This window comes from Pongo abelii, chromosome 18 (genome assembly GCF_028885655.2).
Source record: "Pongo abelii isolate AG06213 chromosome 18, NHGRI_mPonAbe1-v2.0_pri, whole genome shotgun sequence".
Classification (NCBI taxonomy): domain Eukaryota; kingdom Metazoa; phylum Chordata; class Mammalia; order Primates; family Hominidae; genus Pongo; species Pongo abelii.
Window position 1 is genome coordinate 57376882 of NC_072003.2, and position 20809 is coordinate 57397690.

Here is a 20809-nt window from a genome sequence, read left to right on the forward strand (position 1 = left end):
TCAGAAATGCCCCAGGAGGGGACTGTGTGGCGCCGGCCAGTCTTCTAGCCTGGCTGTAGAGGAAGCAACCAACGGGCCGGGGGCAATTAAGGGCCAGAGTAAATCTACTCTCCCCCAGAATCAGCCCTGTTGGGAACGGCTGTGTGCTATTCCAAGTTCATGCCAATTAACTAACACTGTCTCATTTAGAGGGCAATTCCTTCTAAAACACACCATGACTTCCAAGGAGCTGGATAATGCAATTCTGCCTGCTCCAATTACCGTGATCCGACATCACCCGGGCCCAAACTCCATGAGGGCGCCTCAGCCCAGCAGCCTGTCATTCCCTCTTCCCTCAGCCTCACTGGAGGTTGTCGTCTTCCTGGTGAGCTGGAAAGCCGCAGGCAAGGGGCTGTGCGGTCATGACACCACTATTCACCCTGGCCTGGGGCCAGCTCAGATAATACCTCTCATCACCCCGAGGCCCCTCGCTTCCTTCTTCCTCTGGGATGGGTATGTGAGGCATCTGGGAAGTCGCCGCCTACCACCCCAAAGAGGGTGGTGAGGTAATCCCCAGACGTGGTCTGACAAGTGCCTGGGGTGAAAGAGGCTCTGTGTGGAGGAGAGTGCCTCGCTGTGTTGCCCTGAACCCCCAGGAGCACTTCACTGATATCCTGGCACCCAGAAGAGATGAGAAGTTAACCCGGTTTTCTTGTCACCACAAAAGCATCTTTCATGCCATAATCGAGTCTGGATTGTAGGGAAGATTTCACTAGAGAGTGCCCAAAGGCTAGACACTCTGTTGGTCACTGCCCACCCCTCCACCCACTCAGCCATTTGAGGATTCCTATTGTAACCAAGAAAGTGAAGGAGACAGGCACACTGCCTAACAGGGGGATGCTGACATGCTAAGGACAGGGAAGCAGGACGACGTTCAGTTTTGACCGGAGTTGGCCCTGCAAGAGCAGGCTCTGTCACCTGGGCTGAGGGGGTGTTCTGTGATGCTGACAACTAGTGACTCAAAGGAGAGGGGCAGCATCCTCCAGAAGGTGGCTCCAGGCTGGTCACTGGCAGGAGAAAGGGGAAAGTTGTCTTAACTGCACCCACCTGAGTTTCAGGCACTTGACAACTGTCTTATCAGGTAGCTGTGGAGCACCCTCCCCTCCACTTCTCCCCCTCCTGTAGCCCCTGCCTCCTCAGAGACTTGGCCATGCTTCCCCACAGCATACTCTGGAGGATACGGATGTGGGGAAAGCGTGCTTCCTGCCATTTAACTTCTCAGAAGGCAGCAATGGTAATGACAAATCCCAGAACTTAAATGTTTTTACCTGTAACCAAAGTCAAAATGGCAGGTGCCCACAATTCCAGTCTGCAATGACAGCAAACCCCGGGGAGTGACTGGCGAGGGCACAGAATCTGGAACAGCCTTTTGCTCTTGCATTCTTTGAAATTTTTATTACAAAAATGTCTTTCCAAAAAAAAATTTTTGTTTGAGATGGAGTCTTGCCGTTTCCCAGGCTGGAGTACAGTGGCACAATCTCAGCTCACTGCAACCTCTGCCTCCCAGGTTCAAGCAATTCTCCTGCCTCAGCCTCCCAAGTAGCTGGGATTACAGAAGCGCGCCACCACACCCAGCTAATTTTTTATATTTGGTAGAGACGGGGTTTCATCATGTTGGCCAGGCTGGCCTCAAACTCCTGACCTCAAGTGATCTGCCTGCCTTGGCCTCCCAAAGTGTTGGGATTATAGGCGTGAGCCACCACGCCTGGCCAAAAACATTGTTTTTTTTAATAGTAGAAGTATAGAAGTGATTAAAAAAAACACAACAAAATCATTCTGCCCAGGTAATCACTGTATTAGTTGCGTGTCCTTCAAGATCATATAGGATACCACCTAATAGGGGGATGCTGATATGTGCTTTTCTCTGCCCTCAAATTGCTTTCCCCTCAGAAATGTTGCATGTGGTAGAGTTGCATCATATACAGTGCTTAACTTTTGCAAATTCATCTGTGCCTAACCAAAAGAAAAAAAAGAAAAAAGAAAAAAGCAGGCAATAGTGCCAGTGTCATTCCACTCAACAGGCATCTGCCCAGAATAAGCGCAGTGGGAAAAGTGGTGTAAGGTTCCAGTTCTCTCATGCAATTCCAGCGTTTAAAGAAACATTTTTCTGGCCGGGCGCAGTGGCTCACGCCTGTAATCCCAGCACTTTGGGAGGCCAAGGCGGGTGGATCATGAGGTCAGGAGATCAAGACCATCCTGGTAACACCGTGACACTCCGTATCTACTAAAAATAGAAAAAAATTAGCCGGGCGTGGTGGCGGGCGCCTGTAATCCCAGCTACTCGGGAGGCTGAGGCAGGAGAATGGTGTGAACCCAGGAGGAGGAGCTTGCAGTGAGCTGAGATGTTGCCACTGCACTCCAGCCTGGGCGACAGAGACTCCGTTTCAAAAAAAGAAACATTTTTCTTTTAAGTCTCTACATTCAAGGCCAGTAGTACTTCAGCGGGAGCTCAAATAGAGAAATGGTGATCTGCTCCAATGCTTTAGGTGCAATTTAGACTATGTCATTCTGTCTTAAGCTCAACCTAGGACCCAACCCCTAGCAAGATGATTCCACTGGTCACATACTATTTTTTTTTCCCCATTTAGTCTTTAAAGTTGTTCTGAACCAGTTTATACAGTTGACCCTTGAACAACTCAGAGGTTAGAGGCACCGACCCCCTTATGCAAAAATCTATGTATAACTTTTGACTCTCCCAAAGCTTAACTACTATAGCCTTCTGTTGACTAGAACCCTTACTGATAATATAAACAGCCATTCAACACATATTTTGTATGAATGACATACTGTATTTTGTATTCTCACAATAAGGTAGGCTACAGAAAAGAAAACGTTATTAAGAAAATCATAAAGAAGAGAAAATATATTTACTATTCATTAAGTGGATCATCATAAAGGTCTTCATCATTGTTGTTTTCACATTGATGAGGAGGGGAAGAGGAGGAGGTGGAGGGAGAGGAGGAGGGACTGGTCTGTTGTCTCAGGTGTGGCAGAGGTGGAAGAAAATCCTCATATAAATGGACCCGCACAGTTCCAACCTGTGTTGTTCAAGGGTCAGCTGCATAATATGTCTTGTTCTTTAGATACGTAATACAAGACATTTCACAGCATGAAATGTACAAGATGTTCAATGGAAATAGTTCTCTTTTCATATCACAAAGGAAACAGAAACATCACCATGAAAAAAGACAAACTAGGAACAAATTTACAAACCAGGAATATATCATTTTATTCATTTCCAGATTATGAGTATGACACAGCATATACATATATTTAGATAATATATAAAACATAGAATAAACCGCAGGAAGAAATATTGGTCTGGAATTCCTTATGGGCCATCTTTAATTCTGTAAGTTCACGGTAAAGGTATCTCCCCCTACACTGGGGCAGGCGGTGGAATAAGCTCCAGCATTCATGCGCCACTCACAGGACTGCTTACCCCCTCTGCACTTACAATGCAGTCACAGAGTTACGGCATGGTCACCGGTGTCCATGACAAGCAACACCAAGTATAAATAACAGAACTACAGCACAGCGAACTAAGATAAATATGTTTTTGCATCGTCCTCCACATAGTTTCCTTTTAAAAAGAAGAGTCACATCCAGGGTCTATCCCTTGAGTCACAATTCCAGTTATTGCTGAAGGGAAAAAACAGAGAAGAGGCATCAGTTTAAGTTACTAGAAAATAGATGGTCAGTGTCACAGGCCCCCTGCGTCTGGTGACACTTGAGTGGACAGTGACTGTGGAGAATGGACACACATCTGCAGCACACAGGCAGGGAAGCACCCACCCTTGTGTTAGCAGGGACCTATCAGCTGATAATACTTTTGGGCTGATTAAGAGTTAAGATGGCGCTGGGCACGGTGGCTCATGCCTGTAATCCCAGCAGTTTGGGAGGCCGAGGCAGGCGGATCACTTGAGGTCAGGAGTTTGAGACCAGCCTGGCCAACATGGTGAAACCCTGTCTCTATAAAAATTAAAAATTAGTTGGGCATGGTGGCGGATGCCTGTAATCCCAGCTACTCAGGAGCCCGAGGCACAAGAATCCCTTGAACCTGGGAGGCAGAGGTTGCAGTGAGCTGAGATCATGCCACTGCACTCTAGCCTGGGCAGCAGCGCAAGACTCCATCTCAAAAAAAAAAAAAAAAAAAAAAAAAGTTTAGATGGAACATATTTTCTGAAGTTCTGGGAGCCAGTAGTAGGAAGTGCCTCATCCCCTCTCACCGTGGAGAGGGGAGACAGCAGTAACCGAATATTTCACAGGAGCATTCCTGATTCAGTGCTGATGCTGGAAGGAGACCTAAGATCTTGCGATATAAAGGCACCCCAAAGTGTCAACACAGAGAGGCTCTGCAGCTGAATTCTTAGACCAGAGCACCTTCCAGGAACACAGCTCCCCCCACTCACTGGTGGGCCTTCTTCTGGGGAAGACTGGCTTACCTTTGCCTTGTTCTGAACTGGGAGATACAGTTTGAACTCTGCCGGCAGCTCATCTTCTGAGTAGAGTCTGTCTGAGAAGTAAACCCGTCGGATGCGACAATTTGCATGGATCTGTCAAGGCAATGCTTCTTTTGAGAGGCTAAATGTGACTGTTCTCCCCCTTTTCCTGAATCTTCTAGAGGCCCTCTTCTAGGGCTGGGAACGCTTCATCTCCGGCGTCTCCTTGGCTTGTCTTAGGGATGGATTCTGGCAAGAGGGAGGTCTTACTTGCTGCATTCACCTCTATACCTGACCCGACTTCTGAATACTTCTTGGACCTCTGTGAGGCCAAAGCTCCCTGGACAGTGTGGCAACTGAAGCCAGAAACCCACACTGTTCTGCTACGTGGGCCACAAGCCAATATTAGACGCAGTGTGCCCTATCCCCAACCCAGGGCTCTATCTGGGAAAGGAGCAGTACCTGCACTCTGAGGGTCTCAATGTAATTGGTGCCGTATGCTCGCCTCGTGAAGTCGAGTAAGTTGAACTGAATCTGGTTCCAGCCGTCATCCAGCCGCATGGGCATGGTGCAGATGAAGGGTTTGACCCGGGTGGTGCTCTGGTAGTTACTTGCCCGAAAGCGACGACGCACATTCTTGTCATCTAGTACCTGTGAAACACAGAGAAGAAGCGTCACACTAGCTCTGTCTTGGAAGAAGCACACAACCTTGTCCAGACAAGGACCTGAATTCCCACAGCTTGCTTTCCCAAGGCTGAGACTTAGAGGAAAATAAACAGACCAGACACAGGTCATACGCTGCATGCAGATGGCCCGGAAGTAGCCGGTTTATCTTGTTTGTTGCCAAGACAACACCAGCTGCTTATGACATATAACACAGTCAGCAGGCTCTCAGACCACAGAGTATATAAATGTTCTTCCTTTTGAAAAATCAGAAATACTAAAACAGAACAGCCACCCACTATTAAATAATCACTCCCCAAATGGATACCACGCTAACTCTGACACATGGAAATTACTAGATTTTCTAGGTGCTTACTGTTTCTTTAAAAACCTGGCATTAAATTTTATTACTAATATCAAATTTACATAACAAGGACTGCATTGGGCTTATACTAGAAGCAGAAAAGAATACACGCAAAAGGATAAAGATACTTTTGTAGGGCCACTTCTTCCCATCAGTTCAAAGGCTATCTCTTTGGTATAGCCAAGAGTGGACACATTCATGTACACATACTTACCTGCACTTCGAAGGTAAAATACTTCTTCAGGTTTTTGATAATCATGACAAGGAAAGGAAGTTTAATTCCCAGTGTCTTCTTGGGGTCTGCAGGGCATGTGATATATGTGGTGCTGTAGAGAGAGGAAATACTAATAAACACACTCCTGGACTCTCTTCCTTTGTGGTATGCACAACAATAACACATAGTCCAAGAGGATACACTGGAAAGCAGATCTAAAAGATTCAGACACGCCACCCAGTGAATCCGTCAGCCCTAAGTCAGCGGATGCTTTAACAAACGCTGGACCCAGAAACAAAAGCTTAACACAGGACTAGACAGCAGCAATAAAATATCTGAAACACAAAGCCAGACAGTGGATCTTAGAAGCTCCTCCAGTGAGAGAAGACCTCAATTCTGGTCCAGGGAGCCATCGAATGACAGAAAACCAAAACCGAGACCTCTATGGCACTGAAAACCACACTGTCCACTCACTGGATGAGCTGTACAACACTGCCCACTTCCCACCCCGACACATACTTTGGTTAATAATATAGCTAATACTGACATAGTGCTTACTGTGTGCTAAGCAAGGCTTTAAGTGTTTTTTATATATTCATTTATTTACTCCTCGCAATAACCCTATAAGGAAAATGTACTATTATTCTGCCCATTGTACAGATGAGTATGCTAAGGTCTGGGGGATTCAGTAACTTGCCCATGGTAAGCCTTAAGTGGCAGAGATGGACTCACATCCGGCACTCTGACTCCGCAGTCTGTGCTATTAACCTCTGTGACATACTGCCTCCCTAGTATATGATGTCTCTGGGAGAACAGAGGTGGCAACCTACCTTACATTTGTCCCTTCAATCTCTAGCACGAGGGACTGGATATCATTATCAGTGATTCTTTTGATGTGGCCATTCCGTACCTACAAGAAAGAAAATTCGATTAGTACTGAAATATCCGACAAGGCTGAATAGGACTATTTAAAGAAAACCACGGTAGCCTAAGAGGCATACAAAGAAATTTGTGACACAGTACACTGAAGCTTATATGTAAGTAAGCCATGCTATTACTTCTAGACAGGGTCACATCAACCACCATGGGAATCCCAGGTAATTTGGCAATCCCTAAATCAGGGGAAACTTCTCCCCAAATACATCAACTCAATTTAGATTCAGCTAATATCTACTGAATGCCTACTATGCACCAGAAATATCACACACATTCCCTTCTCACTTAAGCCTCACACAATAAAAACAACAAGGCAGGTGATACTGTTTCCATTTTACAAATGTGGACATTGGCACCCCAGAACTGCAAATGCCAAACCCTAAGTAGGAGACTAAGGATTCAGCAGCCTTTCCACTGCCTCATACTCCCTCGTAGATTTCTTTCTTTCTCTTTCTTTTTTCTTTTTTTTGAGATGGAGTCTCGCCCTGTCACCCAGGCTGGAGTGCAATGGCGCGATCTTGGCTCACCGCAACCTCTGCCTTCCAGGTTCAAGCGATTCTCCTGCCTCAGCCTCCTGAGTAGCTGGGATTATAAGCATGCGGCACCACGCCCAGCTAATTTTTTTTTTTTTGTATCTTTAGTAGAGACGGGGTTTCACCATGTTGGCCAGGCTGGTCTCGAACTCCTGACCTTGTGATCCACCTGCCTTGGCCTCCCAAAGTGCTGGAATTATAGGCATGGGCCACCTCGCCCGTCCTGCCTTGTATATTTCTTTGGCCAGAAAAGCCAAAGAAAAGCTGAGTGTTACTGAGGAGGGCAGCAACAAAAAGTGAAAGCATTCCTCCCCTGGAGTTATCCTGCTTCATGCTTCCCTATCTGCTTTTCCCTAATTTTCTACTTTTTAAAGCAGGAATTCAATTCTCATCTGTGCCACACACAGACGCCTTCTTTAGCATTTTCAGCCCACACTGACCTCTCTTTTCTCTGATTTGTTTTTCTGGCTCATGTTGTCTAGACGACATAATTTAGCACCTCATCCTACATTGTTTTGTATTGTTTGCTGCATATGTAGGAGGTAGATGATGGGGAGGAATCAATACTCAATACAGATTCCTCCTCTCAAAATATTTAGGAAAGAACAGTTATCTTCAAGCATTAAACTTTTAAGCAACTAATATAGACAGAACAGAGATATGCAAAGGCACTTTCAAAACAGGGCTGGGGTCAGGCACAGTGGCTCATGCCTGTAATCCCAGCACTTTGGGAGGCCGAGGCAGGAAGATAGCTTGAGCTCAAGAGTTCCAGATCAGCTTGGGCAACATAGTAAGACACTGTTTATATAAAAAATTAGCCAGGTATGGTGGCGTGCACCTGTAGTGCCGCCTATAGTCCCAACTACTTGGGAGGCTAAGGTGGGAGGATCACTTGAGCCCAGGAGGTCCAGGCTGCAGTGAGCTGTGATTGTGCCACTGCACTCCAGCCTAGATGAGTAGGTGACAGAGCAAGACCCTATCTCAAAACAAAACAAAACCAAAAAAACATGGCTGGGGTCAGGCATGGTGGTTCACGCTTGTAATCCCAGCACTTTGGGAGGCCAAGGCGAGAGGATTGCTTGAGCTCAGGAGTTCAAGACCCGTCTGGACAACATGGTGAAACCCCATCTCTACAAAAAATTAGCCAGGTGTAGTGGCACGTGCCTGTAGTCTCAGCTCCTCAGGAGGCTGAAGTGGGAGGACAGCCTGAGCCTGGGAGGTCGAGGCTGCAGTGAGCTGTGATTGTGCCACTGTACTCAAGCCTGGGCGACAGAGTGAGATCCTGTCTCAAAAATGAACAAATAAACAAAAAAACAAGGCTGGACTATTAAGGCTGAATGGAATAACAGATGAAAAAGATCAACTAGGTTTAGAACAGGAGACATCAGAAAGACAAACCCACGGTCTTTCTTTAGGCATTGTGGAAAGGGCTGTGTTAGGCTGCCATAATCAATGACTCAATCACACTGACTAAAGCTCCTCTTGTTCACTCATCAGCCTTCTGATTACGATTTGGCTATTAGACTTGCATATGGGGAGAAATCAGTGTTGAGTCTGGTAGTTTTATTTTTCAACATAAATTATTAATCAAATGTTTCTGTTTTTAGACATTAGTCTCTGTGAGCTCTGTCACTGTGAGTCTGATCCACTCATGGTCTGCCTCGTGTTCTAAAGGTGACATCTGATGTCACTGCCCACCTTTTTCACAACTGCAACCAAGTCTTGTCTCCTTAAAAAAGAATAAGCTCAAGCAAGAGACAAGACCAGTTATGAAGCATCATTTCTATCTTCGACAATGCTTAGCACAGTGCTAGCCATAAACTAAGCGTTCAAATATTTGCTGACTTCTGGAATCTGTCACCCTAAGAGTTGGCACATATGAATAGGTTCAAGGAGGGTTTTAAAAATTCCTGGATAACACATCCCCCATGGACTATTATAGGAAGCCAGAGATGCTGGGGCATATCACAAAGCCCACAGGGCAGCCAGCATGAAGAATACTTCCACAAATGGGTGCCCATTGTCAGAGACAGAATGCTGGGCTAGACGGGACCCCAATCCCTGCCAATGGAGCATTTCTTAGGCTCTCAAGACACAAAACGTCACATTGAAATGATTCTCAAACAAAGCTGGCAATGTTCAATGCCCTCCTGCTTTGAATTCTGGGCCCCTTTCCAAGGAGATTAAGAGCACAAAGGCTTGGGTCTGTGCAGAACATGCCACCACTGCCCACCTCATTCGCCATCTAATGTTCCCAACCTAAGTGGCAATATTCCTCCTATATTTTCTGTGGAAAACCAGGCAGATTCAGTGAAGAAGGAATTAATGAAGAAATCATTTCCAATTAATGCGAGCAGCCCTACTGATAAGAGCTGGCAGTATTCCAACAAGATGCAAACACTACTTTTATAACACACCACTAATTATTCTCAATAACATAAACATTCTTTAAAACGGGACAAACTGCAAAGATCAAATAGACAGTTAAATTGACAGGATTAAGAAGTAACTTAGGCCTGAAAACTGCTATTGCTAAAAAGCAACGTGTTGCTATTGATCCACCCTTATTTAAAGCATGCCCTCAAATTTCACATCTCTCAAGCTCTCTCTGGCCAGAGTCAACAAGAGGCCTCCCTCAGTTCCAGAAAGACCAGCTAGATCTCACAGGGAGAAAATGTTAGGGAATCTGCCTTCTGCCCATCTCAAAGTTTACGACTTCCCTGGAACTCCAGCAGATATGACCTATTCAGGTCTTTACAGAAGAAAACAAAGCTGTACAATGCACACAGAAGCCAATGCAGGCTGGAAGCCGGATAGACTGTAGTATTCCTACACTTCTGCCCAGAGGCAAGCTAACTTTTAGTTGGATTTTCAATAAATTACTAAAGAGATTTCTTTTTCTCCCAGTGTTACTAGATAACAAACACACTCACAAATTTAAGTTTTACAAAATGAATGAATGTATTCCACAAAACAAGGGAACTTAGAGGGGTCAAGGCAACTTTGTTGAAGGAATGCCCATCAGTCTCTCTAGAGTTTGAACCTGGCTGGTGGTAAGACAAACTAAACAGAGCTTTTCCCCAAGAGACTGTTTAACCCCCCAACGAAGAAAAACACAAGTATCCCCATGTGACAAGTCTCCAGAGGTTTGAAATAAAATTAAGTGGATTTGTTAGTGAATTATGATTTTTCTCCTTTATTAAGTTTAAAGGGCTGCAAATACAAACTCACTGGGAAAGAGTAGGGTGGAGGTGGTAAGGGCGATCAATCAGATATGTGCATTAGAGGGTAATTTCCCAAAGCCTCTTCTCTAGGCTCTAAAACTAGAATCAAAGGGGAGAGGCGACAGGCAATTTGGGGCAAAGGCTCCCCACCACCCTGGCCATGTGGCTGTCATTGCCTAATATTATAAAGGTCTTCCAGGAAAGCAACCCCCTCCTAAAACCAGCTTCTGACAACAGCATACAGGAAGATATATGTCTCAGAAAGTATCAACGTCCTTTCCTTAGCTCCTTCCAGTTCAGAGGTCGCTAGGCAGGCGTGGCTTTGGGATGAAGATAAAATGAACTGCTCAGCATTTATTGCTCATGGCGGAAGCACGTTTTAACATGTTCTGTCCCTCTCTAGATCACAAAGAGCCGACTGTTTTTGATTTGTTAATTCTTTTTCATTCATGACACATTCCCACTATCAAAGTGTGGCCTATGAGTGCTTTATTCCTCAAAAAATAAAAATAAAAAATAAAAATCTAAAGCCAATATTGTTTTATTTCATTAATTTCCCCTCCCCTTCCCATGAGCTGGAGATACTCAAAGAGCTTCAGAACCCAGTTACTGGCAATTACAGATTGTAATGGTTCTCTGCCTCTGCAGACAACAGAGGTGACCAAAGCTTCAGGCCAGTCTTACAATCACTCTCCCAGGCTTTCCATGGTTGCTAGGGCAACTAATAAAGAACACCGATTTCTCTCCCTCCCCACAATGTAAGCCTCAGGGAGGTGGGTCAAGCTGAGGGAAAAAAAAAATACTACTACTGGGATAGGGAGGGAGCTGGTGGATGCTGTATATTTCTATGATTGCTTTAAAAATAACACGAGTTGTATCCATTCCCTCCCCCAACTTTCATTTTTCTGGCCCCACCCACTCAGCCTGGCAGGCAGCTGAACCCTCAGCCATCTGGCATCCTAGCTTTAATGACACACGCTCTAATTTACATTAAGCCATTAGAGCTGTCCATTTCAGCAGGAAAGTTCCTGCACTGGGTTAAGGGCTGGGTTCCCAGACAGAAATTAGGCAGAGGGAGACCCCTGTGGGGAGAACTGGGCATAGCTCTGACTCAGACTCCCAGGCTCCAGGGGTCAAAGGCTTCACTCCCTTTGCTGTACTTGACAGGGGCTATCCAGACAGCAGACAAGCAACTCTGGGCATACACCAACAACCCCTAAGTTAGCGTAAGGACAATTATGTGCACAGCTAAGAAAAGGCAAGAGTAATTAAAACCCATGCCTTCGGACGGGCGTGGTGGCTCACGCCTGTAATCCCAGCACATTTGGAGGCTGAGGTGGGCAGATCACCTGAGATCAGGAGTTTGAGACCAGCCTGGGCAACATATGAAACCCCATCTCTACTAAAAATACAAAAAAATTAGCTGGGCATGGTAGCGCATGCCTGTAATCCCAGCTACTCAGGAGGCTGAGGCAGGAGAATTGCTTGAATCCAGAAGGAGGAGGTTGCAGTAAGCCAAGATTGTGCCATTGTACTCCAGCCTGGGTGACAGAGCGAGACTCTGTTTCCAAAAAAAAAAAACAAAACCAAAAAACCATGTCTTCGTTCAATTACAGTAAAACCTGACTCAGAATAATGAAGAACATTCTCCAAGTCAGAAAAAAAGTTTTACCACCTTTATGTCCAAATACACTCAATTCTACTACTGAAAACGGCACCAATTTAATTTTTATCAACAAGGCGTGCTAACTAAAAACTAGAATGTAGGAAATTTTTTCTGAAGAGAGACTTTATTTTTAAAATTAGAACAGGACATGGGAATCTAACACTATCCAGCAACAACAGCAGAAGACTCTGGTTTAATATTTAGTCTTGGAGTATGGGAGAAACAGCAGCAGCTGAGAGAAAGACAAGGTGACAGGAAAGACAGACAAAGGTGTTTTCATGAATTAATGCAATCTCATCTCATGTACTTTTAGGATACTATCTTGTTTTTTTTTGAGACAAAGTTTTGCTCTTGTTGCCCAGGCTGGAGTGCAATGGCACCATCTCGGCTCACCGCAACCTCCACCTCCCGGGTTCAAGTGATTCTCCTGCCTCAGCCTCCCGAGTAGCTGGAATTACAGGCATGTGCCACCATGCCCAGCTAACTTTTATATTTTTAGTAGAGACGGGATTTCTTCATGTTGGTCAGGCTGGTCTTGAACTCCTGACCTCAGCCCACCTTGGCCTCGCAAAGTGCTGGGATTACAGGCGTGAGCCACTGCGCCCGGCCAGGATACTACCATTACGACTGAAAATTGGCTGGGCGCGGTGGCTCACGCCTATAATCCCAACACTTTGGGAGGCCAAGGCAGGCGGATCACGAGGTCAGGAGATCGAGACCAACCTGGCTAACACGGTGAAAACCCATCTTTACTAAAAATGCAAAAAATTAGCTGGGCATGGTGGCGGGCGCCTGTAGTCCCAGCTACTCCGGAGGCTGAGGCAGGAGAATGGCGTGAACCTGGGAGGTGGAGCTTGCAGTGAGCCGAGATCGTGCCACTGCACTCCAGCGTGGGGGACAGAGCAAGACTCTGTCTCAAAAAAAAAAAAAAAAATACTGTAAATTATAGCATGTTTTACACAAGTATAAGTGGGAACAGAACCTCCTGGTATTTTCCTTACAACCAGAAGTAATGTTTACATTAAACATAAGAGTCTTTTAATAAATATAAGATTTGCTGGTCCCAGATGTCAAGGTAACATTAAAGAAAACCCTAATTTCTTCTAAGCTGTTGGTTTAGAAACTTACAAAAGCTTCTATCAGGAAACTGTATAGCCAGGAATACAGACCTTAAGAAGCTAATAATGTCAAGTGTGATAAGAAAGAAGTAAAAAGAAGTAAATTAACTTACCCTGAAGAGTCAAGGAAGGTCACTCTGAGAAAGGCCTTTGAACTGTGACTGGAGACTAATGAAAAGATGGGAGTGAGGCTTGTGGGGTGGTGAGGGGCAGCACCCAGCAGAGGGACCAGGAAGTGCAAAAGCTTGAAGGTGAGAGAACAGGACTTCCTTCAATTCAGTAGGAGGCTACTACTAAGAGGCGGAACCGGGTGAAGTGAGCCCCGCCTAGAGAACGAGTGAAGCAGGTGCCAGAGCATGGGTTATGTGGCCTTAGAGCCACATTAAGGGCTTAGGGCTGGGCGAGCCATGGTGCAACAACTAAATTCTTCTCATTTCAGAAGTCTGGTTTTACAGTACTTCCTATTCCTAGAAATCTGGATGGTGGGCTCAGTTCAAACATCTTATTTTAGTTTTGAGCAAATTCCTCAGTCCTTGCCATATTTAATACTATATGTCATTACTTATAAAGTACTAACTACAGTCATGCATTGCTTAAGGATGGGGTTACGTTCTGAGAAATGCCTCATTAGGCAGTTCCATGGCTGTGTGAATATCAGAGTGTACTTACACAAACTTCGACAGTACAACATCCTACACACCTGGGCCATAGGGTATAGCCTATTGCCCCTAGGCTACAATCTGTACAGCATACTACTGTACTGAATACTGTAGGCAACTGTAACATAATGGTAAGTATTTGTGTGTCTAAACATAGAAGAGGTACAGTAAAGTACTGTATAAACGATAAAAAGTGATACAACTGGATAGGGCACTGGCCATGAGTGGAGCATGCAGCACTGGAAGTTGCTCTGGGTTGAGTCACTGAGTGAGTGGTGAGTGAACGTGAAGGCCTAGGACATTACTGAACACTTTGTAAACACAATACACTTATGCTACACTACATTTATTTTATTTAGTTATTCAGTTAGTGCTGGGATTACAGGCATGAGCCACTGTGCCTGGCCAGACTACACTAAATTTATTAAAAATATTTTTCTTTCATCAGTAATAAATTAACCTTGGCTTACTGGAACTTTTTTACTTTATAAACTTTAAAAATTTAAAAAACTTTTAGACTATTTTGTAATAACACTTAGCTTAAAACACAATGTTCAACTGCACAAAAATATTTTCTTTCTATATATCTTTATTCCATAAGGTTGTTCCTATTTCTTTTTTTAACTTTTTAAACTTTTTTGTTAAAAACTAAGACACAAACACACACATGAGCCCAGGCCCGCACAGGGTCAGGATCATTAACATCAATCACAGTCTCCACCTCCACATGCTGTCCCACTGGAAGGTCTGCAGAAGCAATAACGCACATGGCGCTGTCATCTCCTACGACAACACTGCCTTCTTCTGAAATATCTCCTGAAGGACCTGCCTAAGGTTAACTTTTTGTTCTTGTAAGTAGGAGTACATTCTAAAATTATGATAAGGCCAGGCACGGGAACTCATGCTTGTAATTCTAGCACTTTGGGAGGCTGAGGCAGGAGGACTGCTTGAGCATAGGAATTCAAGACCAGCCTGGGCAACATGGAGAAACTCCGTCTCTACAAAAATACAAAAATTAGTGAGGTGTGGTGGTGAGGGCCCGTAGTCCCAGCTACTTGGCAGGTTGAGGTGGGAGGACTGCTTGAGCCCAGGAGATGGAGACTGTAGTGAGCCCTGATTGCACTACTGCATTCCAGCCTGGGCAACGGCAAGACCTTGTCTCAGAAAAATAAAATACAATAAAATAATGATAAAGAGTATAGTAAATACATAAACCAGCAACATAGTCATTTATCATCAAGTGTTAGGCACTGAACATCATTGTATATGCTATACTTTTACATGACTGGCAGTGCAGTAGGTTGGTTTATACCTACTCACAAACACGAGTAATGCACTTGACTTAACGAACAACTATTATGTCACTAAGTGGCAGGAATTTTTCAGCTCCATGATAATCTTATGGCACCACTGTCATGTGTAAGGTCTGTCGTTGACTGAAACGCCATCATGTGGTGCATGACTGCATATACTATATCTGTTGTTAAGGACTTTATATACAGCTTCATTGAATCTTCATAACCATGAGAAATAGATGAGAAAACTGAATGGTTAAGGACATAGCTAAGGTCACACAACTGGAACACAGCACAGCCAGGATGCAAATCCAAGGTGTCTGACCACGCCCTAGCACTGAGGTTTTTAGGTAAGATACTGTTCTTCCGCTTAAGGAACCTGCAGTCCAGTGGACGATCTACAATAGAAAATCGCCAGCCACAGGCGCACCCATGAGGCTTAACTCAAGTTCTCAATGAAAAGAATGTTTTAAGTTGAGATCGGAAGGATGAGATGGAGCGGAGGGGCTGTGAGCTTCAGAGAGTCAAATAAATTGCCGGTGTTACAAACAGTAACGGACAAGCCATCCTCACAAAAGAGAAGCTTGCAAATTCACTGGTACTGTGAATACGGCGTTCACTTCTATGCAGACAGAGCCTAAACAAAAGTCAAACCAAATTTCTCAAGATTCTTCATAGAAACCGAACAGAAATTCTCTCTATATATACTCAGGAAAGAAAACAGTAAAGTTTTCTGAAATAAAAATAACTATAAATAGGCACCACAGTCAATATATACCTACTGGCAAAAGTCAAGGTCATGTCTAGATAAATGTAGACAGTCCTCACCTCCCCACAAACTCTGTCCTTATTACAACTTTGCCTTAGTCCCTGGCAGCAGGAAAAATGTTTTCTCTATCTTCCCAAGTCTACGCAAAGCCTGTCACTCAGCTGTCGCTCAATAAATCTTTGATAAGTACATCAATTCCCAGTGTTCCCCCTATTGGATTGAATTTCCAGCACTTTATGCGGACTTATAGCTGAAAAAAAGCACACACGACAAAGGTGAGGGATATGGCCCCAAACTTTCCCTTCTTCTCTTTCCTTCCCTTGCCCCAAGAGGGGAAAAATCCTCAATCCTAAACATTTTTCAACTGAGTCTAAATAAGAAGAGTTAGAAACACAAAATTAGCTTTTACCATTGTGAAGATTTTGCTTGAAATGAGTGTTCTAAAGGTTTTGGCAAAATGTCTGTTTAATTTACTCCAAGTAACCGTGCCAATCGATTTAACAATGTTTTCACACGTGTTTATGTCATTAGGGTACCATCCGACCTCTAGTGGCGTTGTTAAGGGACACAGTGCACCATGGTTACCATGCTTTTATATTCTTGGGTAAACATGTCGACTATTCAAAAAGCCGCATTTGAAAAATAAAACACAGCACACAAGATCAAGCCCAGAAGGGTTAAAATGGAAAACTGATACAAGTTTCGTAACAGAAATTCTGAGGCCTCCCTACTACTGGAATTATTTCAGCTTTAGTAAGTTCTCTATCTGCTCTGAAAACCTCTCCTCCTAGGTCAAGTCCCATTCTCGATTTCAATTGCCTTATACTGACACTTCGTTACAATTCAGTTTCCAAATTCCACTGGCACAGAGGGCCCGCCTCACTTCATGCCTTCTGACAGCCCATAACTGAGTCAAGTGACAGCTGGGAAGCCAACCTCCTTACAGAGTTCCCAGGCACCCTGGGCTCTCTTTGTACAGATGCAATTTACAGTTTACAATGCTTTATTCCACTGTGAAAAAATACATGAAACTAAAAACCTCAGTAACGCAGCAACGTTAAGGAACTGCTTTCCTGTACTCTGGCACTAGCTCTAGCTTGTGGATAGAATCATCTGAAAGAGAAGAGATGGGCAGATTTTACATACACAAAGGCCCAACTTCATTATATTCAGATTTTTCAACTATCTTATGAAAGTAACACTATGGACACACCATCCTAAAAGCTGCCCTCAGAACGCAGAGTTCCCTAGTGGTGACAGGCAGAAAGCTACTCATGTTCTCTCCCAACTTTATGTGGCCCAGAGCTCTCATCTGTGGATAAGGGAATACAGAGACGTGTTCCGAGATAAAATTCAAAATTCTTGGCTTCATTACCAATAAATCCTGCTGAGATTATTCCACATGCATCTCTATAAAAAGCAGCATTCAGCATACCCACACTCGCCATTCTCCCAGAGAGCAGTACTAAGAATATGACTTAAATTCCACATTGGAGTGCCTCCCGTAACTTATATTCAAGAAATACTACAGCTGATTGCCTGGGAATTTGCATGAAGAACGAAATACAAAAGTAATAAAATGCAGACCAATTCATAGACAGCTAGATCTTTCTTCACATCTGCAAAAAACAGATTCATCATCTCTTGGGGCCAAACACAGTATCATCTAGTGGATGCCTGAATAAAGATGAGGCCTGTACTTGGCTCTGAGTTTATTAATCCAAACAAGACTTTGACTGTCAGCATTCTGCAGTTTTCCTGATGGAGAAATCAGGCACCGAGGGCATAGTACAGGCAAGTCACAGTGAGTGTGGAGCAGGGGCCAAGGGCCACTGAATTCTGACTTATTTGGGATCAGTGGGAGGAAGGGAGCAAATGAATGCAATTTAAACATCACTGGCTTGGCCGGAGGCTTTCTGTCTGCGCCTCTGTAAGGGTGACTGAACAAAGGCTCTGTGTCTAGTGCCCAGCACCGTGCCTGGCACAAAAACGGATATCAGTAAATATTTGGAATCCGTGAATAGCAGGTCTTTTCATCTTTACATCCCCAAAGCTCCCTCAAATAAGTTCGTGCATTTCATGCTAGGAGATGGGCACCATCAACCCCATTATATTGGTGGGGAAACAGTGGCTCAAAAGAATGGACTGACTGACCAAGTCAAGTCAGCAGCGAGGGTCGTGGCCCTAACCACACCACAGCTGCGGGACACTTAGATCTCAGCCACGCCCACCCACATGCACCGCCCCCCCACCTCCTCCGCTGCTTACACGACGCCCCCACCTCGCGCCCCAGTCCCGCCAGGCTGGGGACAAGGCACAGCGGCGTCCTCTCGGCCTCTCCCAGGCCCCAATTCGACACAACCATTCCCCGTCCCCAGCCCCCGGAGGAGGAGGGGGTGCAGCCCCTCCACCCCGCCCCGTCGCCGCCCCTAGCCCGACCTTTTTGTCCCAGATTTGCAGAGGCTTGCTGCCGATGCTGTAGAGGATGGAGAGGAAGCCGCTCTGGAACGTGTTTTTGAACATCTCGCCGACGGCCTTCTCCTAAGCCGCCCCCGGAGCGGACCTAGGCCCCGGAGTAGATATAGGCACCGAGCGTCGAAGGCACAGCAGCGGGCCGACCCTGTTCCGAAGAAGGGTGGTTGAGCTCCTGGCCTCCGGATCTGCAGCCACTGATGGCCGGACTCGGACGCGGGAACGCTAAGGCCGCGATCTTCAGCTGCGAGCTCAGAACGGAAACCACAGCAACTACCGCCCGCGCCGCGCTATTTCCCCGCCTTCAATGGAGGCGGAGGGCCGCCCGTTGCTTAAAATGAATCCCTCCGCCCATCTGAGCCCGCCCCCCGGGAGGGCGGGGACCAATCCCGTTACAAGGACCACGGACTTCCGTTTCGTTCCGCCTGTAAGCCCCGCCTGGTCCCACCCCCTCCTGAAAAGAGCTCAGTTGTCAAGGAACTATTTTTCTTGCCGTCGTCGGAGAGATGCCTTTGGAAAAGCGGAAGGGCACGGAGGGTTCTGGGGTTTGTTGCTGGCGCCTGCGTGATGTCATGGAAACGTGGCGGGGCGGTGAGTGACGTGAGGGGGCGTGACGGCCAGGCCGGGAGGAGTTGCCCGCGCGAGAGAAAAGGGGCTGCGCAGGGAAAGTGGCTTTGAAAAAGAGCTTCTTGGCGTCGGGCGGACGCCCAACAAATGCTTGTCGGCCAAGTACAGGATAAGGTTAAAGGGAACTAGCCAATATTCAGCACTAACTGTGATGAGCGCCTAATATACATCCCTGCCTGTCATTATTCACATTGTGGCATGCAGTCAAAGCGACACTCTGAGGAAAATGTATCGCCTTAAATACATTGATTAGAAAATAAGAAAGCCCGAACATTACTAGGCCGGGCGCGGTGGCTCACGCCCGAAATCCCTGCACTTTGGGAGGCCGAGGCAGGCGGATCGCTTGAGTCCAGGAGTTCAAGACCAGCCTGGGCAAAAAAGCGAGACCCTTCCTCTACAAAAAAATACAAAAATTAGCCGGGCGTGGTGGCGCGCGCCTGTAATCCCAGCTACTTGGGGGGCTGAGGTGGGATGACCCCTTGAGCCCGGGAGGCGGAGGCTGCAGTGAGCCGAGACCACGCCACTGCACTCCAGCCTGGGCGACAGAGCGAGACCCGGTCTCAAATAAATAAACAAATAATCCTGAACATTAAGATAAACGCAGAAATTCATAAACAAAATTAAGAAAGTTGAGTTGAACCAACAGCTGATTTTTTTTTATTATTTATTTGTTTATTTATTTTTGAGACAGGATCTCGCTCTGTCACCTAGGCTGGAGTACAGTGGCACGATCATGGCTCACTGCAGCCTCGACCTCCCCTGCTCAGCCTATCCTTCCACCCCAGCCTCCAGAGTAGCTGACTACAAGCGTGGGTCACCATGGCTGCCTAATTTTTTGTTTTTGTAGAGGCAGCGTTGCACTATGTTGCTCAGGCTGGTCTCAAACTCAGGCCGGTCTACACTCCAGCCTGGGCAACACAGTCTTTGCAGAATAAAAATAAAAATTAATACGGCTGGGCGCGGTGGCTCACGCCTGCAATCCCAGCACTTTGGGAGGCTGAGGCAGGCGGATCACGAGGTCAAGAGATCGAGACCATCCTGGCTAACACGGTGAAACCCCGTCTCTACTGAAAATACAAAAAATTAGCTGGGCCTGGTGGCGGGCGCCTGTAGTCCCAGGTACTCGGGAGGCTGAGGCAGGAGAATGGCGTGAACCCGGGAGGCGGAGCTGGCAGTGAGCTGAGATCGCGCCACTGCACTCCGGCCTGGGTGAAAGTGAGACTCCGTCTCAAAATAAATAAATAAATTAATTAATTAATACCTAGAATATTTTAGAAAACACAAAGTAAGCTACATTTTGAGTGTAAAGGAAAATCTCAAATGTTGACATACATTAGTCACTGAGCATCTACCTAAATATTGTATTTTGTGCCTAGGCCTGTGCTGGGTGGTATGGCTGATAGAAAAAGGGTCTGTAGCTAATATCATCATTATTAGCAGTTTTTGTCCATTATAGCAGTAAGTGAGTGAACATTTACTATGTGTCAGGCACTATATATTAACACCTTAGCATGTATTAACTCATTCAGTCCTCACATCAGCCCCCTAAATAATCCAGCCAGAACTTCTGGACATAGTGAGAAAATATATGAATCTTATTACTGTAGAAAGTAAAAAACTTTTTATATGAAACTGTCATTTTTGGATGATTTCTGGAGAGGCTATACCTTAGACTGATGAACAATGTATTCCTTGATTATTATTAAATTGTTAAAAATATCTTAGGCAAAAATTCCAGTTAAGAAAAGCAGACACATTAAAGAAAGAATTAACTATAGAAGAGTTATT

General features: G+C 45.5%; 1 protein-coding gene and 1 long non-coding RNA gene across 5 annotated transcripts in view; one reads left to right on the forward strand and one right to left on the reverse strand.

Moving 5' to 3' along the window:
* Positions 1–3243: 3243 nt before the first annotated feature.
* On the reverse strand, positions 3244–18600 carry CFAP20 (cilia and flagella associated protein 20). 2 transcript variants are annotated; one of them, XM_002826474.6, is made up of 6 exons: positions 18362–18600; positions 6553–6632; positions 5723–5834; positions 4944–5132; positions 4485–4595; positions 3244–3681 (listed from the first exon to the last, which is right to left on the reverse strand). In XM_002826474.6, the coding sequence occupies exons 1-6, from the start codon at positions 18443–18445 to the stop codon at positions 3676–3678; spliced, it is 582 nt and encodes a 193-aa protein (XP_002826520.1). In that variant the 5' UTR covers positions 18446–18600; the 3' UTR covers positions 3244–3675. The 2 variants fall into 2 exon arrangements, with proteins under 2 accessions (XP_002826520.1, XP_054389968.1); XM_054533993.2 differs by lacking the exon at positions 3244–3681 and having other exon boundaries at positions 4592–4730.
* A 240-nt stretch (positions 18601–18840) lies between these two features.
* LOC129050817 (uncharacterized) overlaps positions 18841–20809 on the forward strand; it is a 37125-nt gene continuing 35156 nt past the window's right edge. For all 3 annotated transcript variants that reach the window (XR_008514640.2, XR_008514639.2, XR_010137782.1), the window contains exon 1: positions 18841–18985. This is a non-coding gene — a long non-coding RNA (uncharacterized LOC129050817). The remainder of the gene's footprint in view (positions 18986–20809) is intronic.

Bases quoted from the DNA above. Each gene is read 5' to 3' on its own strand.
- CFAP20 (XM_002826474.6), bottom strand. From the start codon at position 18,445: ATGTTCAAAAACACGTTCCAGAGCGGCTTCCTCTCCATCCTCTACAGC. The intron at 6,633-18,361 runs GTCGGGCTAGGG...TCTTTCTTGTAG, and splicing joins TGCAAATCTGGGACAAAAAG to GTACGGAATGGCCACATCAA. The intron at 5,835-6,552 runs GTAGGTTGCCAC...CTCTCTCTACAG, and splicing joins ATTGAAGGGACAAATGTAAG to CACCACATATATCACATGCC.